The following is a 7,483-nucleotide window of genomic DNA, read 5'->3' as shown; positions in this document are numbered from 1 at the left end:
TAAAAGCACATTAATTTTCTTTCTATGGCTTAAAAATATACTAAAACTTTGTTAGAAATCAAAAGCAAATTTAGTAGCTGTTTTTTTGTTGTTATAAAGACCAAAAACATATTTAACATAATACTAGTAGATTGTTTCTCCTTTTGACAACCTGATAGTTTGTTGGTAAAAGGATAACATAGTATCGATACGCATGAATCTACCGAGAAAGAAACACAGCAACAATTTAAGTTAAAAATGCTTTAAACCCTATTACACCGGTTACAATTTAGTCATATAATATCTGAGCAATAACAATGGCCTAATCCCATAAACACTAGTAGTAAGAATAGGACAAAGAGATAAAAACAAAGAGAATTTTACCATCACAAAAGTTTGATTAGTTCACTTTAAAGACTAATATCTGCTTCATGATTAAACCTATTCACAAGCCAACTTGGTGTCGAAGCTGCTCAAGCATATCGCAAAAGCTTGGAATGCAGATAAAGGGTACCGATAATCCATGGTGAACATATCTTTCCCAACTTTGCCAAATTGCAGAATTATCTTATCATGTTCCGGTGGAGCTGGTTGAGATGGTGTCGGCGCGCCAGCAGGTGGTTGGGTGGACGCAATCAACTGAAAGTTCTTAACAGATGCAACAGTTACTCGTCCCCGGAAGTTGAGGCACCAGCACTGTAATTGTTCATGCCATCTTGGAGGCTTGTTTTTCAGAACCAAAGGTCTCATCTTGCCGTCATCTTCCTCATTATAGGATCCCCCGATATCAGAAAACCGCGAGCTGCTGAACTCAATGGAATGATCTAGAGACTTTGAAAACGAGATGCTCCTGAATGAGTCCTCCAGGGAACGGGGAATAAGTTCTGGCTGTCCGGGAACGGAGCCGCCCGCATCAAGTGCTGAATTTGGTATTGAATGCATAATGCAGTGCATCTTCCTTGGGCCTCGAGTACCGAGCACATTTAGTTCATATGTTACCTGAGCTATGTTGTAACTCCCGGATGGGACCTTAGGTGATACCTTTTTAGAAAATCTGCGGCTCGTCTTCCCAGTCCCCGGAGGGCATATATGAGCAGTAGTGTAGGGAGGCTGTGTATCATATATAATGAATTTTGTTCCAAGAAAGTTTGATCTGGTGTATCAAAATAATAATATAAATAAAACAAAAAAAACGGTAAATTGTCTTGAAAATATGAATAGCAAACAAAGATATATCTGCATCACATAAGTGGAAAATTAGTTATGAAATAAAAACCCTAGACTATTTATTACCTTTGATAATAACAATTACAGCATATTCTTAAATAATTATATATATGTGAATCTAAATATTATGAAGGTAAAAAAATTTACTTTACACCTTCGCACGATCATTGATTCACTTTTATACTTCTAGGAGTTAGAACTTAGAATGCATTTTGATAGTCCAAGTCTTAAACCATAGTAGTTTTGACAGTATTTTTATCGACAAAAAGACATTTTTAACGTAGTCAATGACAGAATAAACCGGGTGACAAACATTTGCAAGCAGTAAGTTACCTCAGCTTTCCGATGTAAGTATTACTTGATCTTGAGATGTTGTCAGCATCCATGGAAATAACATACTCAGTGTATGTTGTTCTCCGTGTCCTCTTAGCAGAAAGAAGGAATTTTCCATTTTCAACCAACAAAGCTGCAAAGTCAAATCAAATAAAACAGAAATGTGAACAAAAACTTAAGTTCAGCATGTACTAGAATATAATAGTGCAAAGACGATTCATTACATCAACATAAAAAACATAACACACATCACACGGTAGGAAAAAAAATTAGTATAAAATAACAAAACTTGTTAATTTTATCGGTCTGAAGAAAATCAAATCTTAGCTGACTACATAATAAGATACCTCCATAATATAAAACGACAAAATAAATCGTTAAGCCTCACCCTAACTTAATGGATATCAAACAAAGGATATCAGGGACTTGTAGTATCAATCATCACAAAGTGAGAAAAAAAAACAGGGTGATAACTGTTATGGAAATTGTGAACACAAACTAATAATGACCATTTCCAAAAGTACCGTCCAATACTATTAATTGCATCAGCGCAAATCAAATATCCATGCAAACATACACACACATGCAGCCGCAAAACATTCATATATCCGGTAACTTCAACAAAACAAAAAAGAACTAAGCTGTCTGAATTTCGATACATCACATCAGAACAAATCTACACAATTACATCAGAAGCATCGGAACGTAAAACCATATAAACTCAAGGATAATTACGTGTAAGAGAAGAGCGTTTACCAGGGCTCAAACAAAGGAATAGGTGATATGTTAAGTTAGATTTATCTCGTTTGATAAAGCATTGAATGATTCCATCTCGTGGCCCAGGCTGAAAAGTGAAACGAACGAAATGTTAGCATGTTAATACCATATCAACTATCATTGTTATCTCAACATAAATGTAATAAGTTGTTAATAAAAAAGTGAGATGAACTACAAAATAATGCAACCAACCTGCTTCAGGGACACAGGAAACGTAAGTTTGCCGCAGAACTCAGGGCTCTTAACAATGTCCTTGCACATATTCCTCCAAGATTGGCAAACAGAAGCACATGCAACTACATGCTTTCGTGAAGGCCATGTATTCTCACTCTCCTCTAGCCGTCGAATGACATCAAATAGTAACTCTGGGGGTAAGTTCGCCCAGCAACTATTTTGAATTACTAGAGGTTGGTCATGCAAATCCTGCACCGATCCATGTGATTTTCCTCTATGATGCTGGCCAGTAAGTTTGACATCAAAACTACGCCTAGATAAGCTCCCAAAACTATCACGAACGTCACGAACTATGCTGCGGAATGACATTCTGCAGGAGGATCCCAAGAATAACTATATTAATATCTCTTCTCTAAACAATATCCATCTAACCACTGCGAGCATAAGCCTGCCATCAAAGGAAAATTTCAGCTCAACAGTCAAATAACCTTTTATTTATCATTGATGGAATTCAACTATTATTGGGCATTATCAGACGGAAAAAACTCTCTGAAGCAACGAACCAAATCAGAAAGCATCCAATATTTCTATGTTTACATACAATACAATCCACTTGAAGCATCCACATAGCCATAGAGACATGAATCAAATGCAAGGGATGTTTAAACATTATAAGTTAGTGGAGATTACTAAAGTAAAAATGGCATTGTTTTGATTCTACCGAGATAAACCATAACTTCATTGCTCTATAAATCTTGATTAGACTTTATATGGTTATGGAACACCTTGTTAGGCAAACAAATCACAAATTATTACAACAAATATAGCAAAGTCATCAGAGATATTTAGCAGCTAAATTTCAGGAAAACGAAAGGGGAAAAATCACTTATAATTTTCATTTAACTTTAATTGTTAACACATGGAATTAAGGATCATAATGTAAAGGATGCAGAAAGAGAAATTACCTCTTATAACTTGAGAGTTAATCTCGGATGATCAAAACCCCTAAACTAGATCAAAATCCACCCTTTATCTGCAAATGTTAGAGAAAAAATCATCAAATAATCTACAAATTTCAAATCTTACAATCTATGCTTACCCTTTTCATTCTACAAACCTAAAAGAGAGATTTTTATAAGCTGGAAATAAAAATGAACTTTTTTCTAAGTAATTTCAACAGAAACCCAGTTGACCAAATACTTCAAAGATTTGAAGAAAAAGTTCATCAGATAATTTAAATGAAAAATAAAAATTAATAAATAAAGTTTGGATTTTGATGACAAACCTAAGCAAAATGGATAGATCTAGCTAAAGTAGAATCTATTGAGCTGAGCTGAGATACGAAATCTTTGCAACAAAACAGAAAGATTAAAGCTTTAGGTCAGACAATGTAACATCTCAGTTTCTTACACTTCCCTCATCTCTCTCTCTCTTTCTCTCTCTCTCTCTCTTACTCACACTCTTGTATCCGGACTCCAAAATTTCATTGAATCTAGTTCATGAAACTAGATGAAAAAGTATGAATAATGAATCAAGTTCAATTATTTTATTGTTATTTTACTACATGTTTAAAATAACTAATTAATCATTAATTTCTAAGACTTTTTGTATGAATTTCGTATATTTCAATATATTATAAAATAATATATGTATGTTTTGGTATATGGGAATTAGCTTATTTGGTAGGGATATCATATTATATACTATTTCTGATTACTATTATAAATAAAAATTTACTTTTTAAATTTATTAAAAAATTAATGTATATGACCATTAGACAAAACAAAAATTAATGTATCTGATCTATAATATAGACTAAATACATTAAATTTTCAATAATTTTTTTTATTAAATTTTTCAACAAATTTAAAAATTATTTTTTTTGTTTATAATAATGATCGGATAGAACATGTTGAAATTGAAGTTTGAATTATGGATGCCTATTTATTCATAAGAATTTTTAGTCACCAAACTATTTAATGGAAAAACATGTATATATCCAAAATAGTATCACCATTGGACGATCTTATACTACAATTAGGGTTGGGAATAGGCCAAGTCAGACTCAGGCCTACGATTTTTCTTCATGCCTAAGCATGGCCTACGGCCTATTAAATACAATTTTTTTTTGCCTGGTCTGAGCATTTTTAAAGTCTGATCTGACCTTGTAGTCTGTTTAAAAGCATGTGTTACATAAATATCTCTATATAGTCTTTTTTTTAATCACTCTATATAGTCTTTTTAAATAGGCTAAACAGGCCTTAAAGCCTATTTCACATTTACATTTTTATAATTTCTGCAACATTAAAAAAAACTAATAAAATGATTAGCACAAGAATTAAAAGCTAATAAAATAACAAATACGATTACGACAAAGTTAAGTATGTCATAATAAAATTATTATATAAAGAATAATATTACATAAATAATAATTATTAAATATAAACAGGCCGGCCTATCAGGCTTTGTAGGTTTTTTTTTTAAAAGTTTGAGTCTGGCCTATTGATGTAAATAAGTTTTTTTTCAAAGTCTGAGCCTAGTATTTTTAATAAACAAGTCACGTCAGACCAGACTTAAATAGGTCAGGCCAAAGATACTTGTAGGTCGTCTGACCTATTCTCGACCCTAACTACAATAATAACTATATTCTGACATATAGAATTTATGATTAAGAAAATAATGATGATCTTGACCAAAATAAATAAATAATGATGATGATAAATAAAAAGAGTTTTTTTTTTTTTTTTATGTACAATCATAATAAAGTATTTATGTAACGTATCCACCTGTTGTCCACCACCAAACCAAAATGGTGTCGAAAATGTTGCGGCGATCCAAAAGGAATGTAATGTCATGCACTTTCCTAGTATTATCTTATCTGCATCGTTAAATTATTATCTTAGGCCAAATATATTCCGGTATTTTTTAAGCTTAATATTTGTAATAAATTAATTATTTAAACTTTTTCAAGTATTAAATTTATATTTTTTTCAAATAATTTAATGGCTAATTTTTTTTTTTTTTTTAAGTGAGTGAGTGGAATTACTATGGATATGAGTATAATCAATGGAAGCCAAATTAGGTTAATTGATCCAAAAATATAGAAGCAGTACAGAGACAAGAAAGAGCAATAATCATGTGTGAGATCTCACGTAAAAAAATAAATTATTTAAATTTAATGTAAAATAAAATTTTACATACTGATTCTAACCCACATGTAAAAACATTTTTTTTAACAATAGCTTAACATACAATCTCATGTAACTTAACAAGGGGTATGTGAGTACTAGTCATTAAAAGATAACCATACAATACTGACCCATTTAAAACTTAAAAAAAAAAAAAACGACCTATCCATTACAAATATTAAAGTTAAAAGATATTTAAATAGAGTTGACTTTTGTTTTTCTATTTTCGACATAATTCCGAAACGTAGTTAATTGTTCTATCTTTCTACTTTTCAGAGTAAAAAAACTAGTACTACCAAATGAGTTTCCTTTTGTATATTTTCCTTTCAAAGTTTCCTATGATACTTTGCTACTTCAATGATCAATCTATGAAATCTAACGCCATTCAAAAAAAAAAAAAAAAACTATGAAATCTACTGTAACATTGAGGTCAGCTATATTTGTTGATGCTCGCTTATCATTATGGAAGCTTCACACCATTGCAAAAAAGTTCTGCATGATCACCTTCACCATTATTTAGAGATATTATTGGTTCATTAATATCAAGGTAGTTCGTCTATGACGTGACTATTTCGAGACTTTGTTTGAATATTAAAACAAGTCCATAATAAAAATGAGAAAAAATAACCTCTATTTAAAATTAAAATAAAATAAATGAAGCAAAAACATAAAAATATCATTGTAAATAAGATTAAAAAGATTAAATTGACTGTAAAAAATGATTTAATGATTTTAATTTGAAATAACTAAGAATAAAATTAAGCAAAAATATGGCAATATTGAGAATCGAACTCAATGCCTTGCATTCACAAAAATCATATTTTACCGATAATCCATTGATGCAAATTTGAAATTAAATTAGTGTTAACCATATATAATTATTATTTTATGATCTTAAAATTCAGAGGCCACAAAATTCCACCAAAATTTCCGGGTCTAATAATCACAAGCATTGGGCCGGGCCTGATTAATATATTTTTATTTTCAATGAGTGTGTTTAAATATTAGATGTTCCCCCCCCCCCCCAAAAAAAAAAAATTAGATGTTTATTTTTGCCACCCTATTACATTTTTCGTGCGCCCTACGAAATTATCAAAATATTTCCGTCCGCTACTTAGGTAGCGGACACCCAAAAAACACCTTAACTTTATAATGTTCATTACTTAAGTTGCGGAAGAGTAAAAAGGAAAAAACGTAGGGGTGTGTAAAGTAAAAGCCAAATAATTATGACAATTAAAACATTTTCTACTAACACATGCTGCTACTTAGTGGAAAAACATTGAATTATAAGAAATAAAATATTTCATTAGTCTATATAATTTATTTAAGAAATAAAATTGATTTTACTCTATAATTATTTTAAATTTTAGGTTTAATTAATAAAATGGTCCCTTAAAGACATTTTTGGTTTCAGATTGGTCCCTTAAAGAAAAAAATGTCCAAATAGGTCCCTTAAAGAAAAAAAAGTCTGAATAGGTCCCTTAAAGACATCTCCGTTAATCAGTTTGGTCCCTAAAAAGAGGTCTAAATAGGACCAAACTGATTAACAGATATGTCTTTAAGGGACCTATTTAGACCTTTTTTTCTTTAAGTGACCTATTTAGACCTTTTTTTCTTTAAGGGACCAATATGAAACCAAAAATGTCTTTAAGGGATCATTTTATTAATTAAGCCTAAATTTTATTATTAGTCTCTATACAACACTTATACACACCGCACACAAAGAGATTACAAAGAGATTTATAAAACAAGAGTGTTAACAACATACACATTCTATTTTATTAGGATAAAATTTATATATGTTG

The 7,483-nt window shown here is 30.9% G+C and overlaps 1 protein-coding gene across 2 annotated transcripts; it reads right to left on the bottom strand.

Annotated features, from left to right (window-relative positions):
- Window positions 1-225: 225 nt before the first annotated feature.
- Window positions 226-4,101, bottom strand: LOC123910669 (tubby-like F-box protein 8). Of its 2 annotated transcripts, none has more exons than XM_045961847.1 (6): window positions 3,776-4,101; window positions 3,456-3,523; window positions 2,509-2,938; window positions 2,296-2,383; window positions 1,540-1,672; window positions 226-1,132 (listed from the first exon to the last, which is right to left on the bottom strand). In XM_045961847.1, exons 3-6 carry the CDS (start codon window positions 2,857-2,859, stop codon window positions 421-423), a joined length of 1,284 nt encoding a protein of 427 aa, XP_045817803.1. In that variant the 5' UTR covers window positions 2,860-2,938; window positions 3,456-3,523; window positions 3,776-4,101; the 3' UTR covers window positions 226-420. The 2 variants fall into 2 exon arrangements, with proteins under 2 accessions (XP_045817803.1, XP_045817802.1); XM_045961846.1 differs by having other exon boundaries at window positions 2,509-2,860; window positions 3,776-4,028.
- Window positions 4,102-7,483: the final 3,382 nt, after the last annotated feature.

The sequence above is a fragment of the Trifolium pratense genome, linkage group LG2 (assembly GCF_020283565.1).
Source record: "Trifolium pratense cultivar HEN17-A07 linkage group LG2, ARS_RC_1.1, whole genome shotgun sequence".
Taxonomy (NCBI): Eukaryota; Viridiplantae; Streptophyta; class Magnoliopsida; order Fabales; family Fabaceae; genus Trifolium; species Trifolium pratense.
Note: the sequence above shows the minus strand (reverse complement) of the source record. Positions and strands in the feature narration are given on the sequence as shown.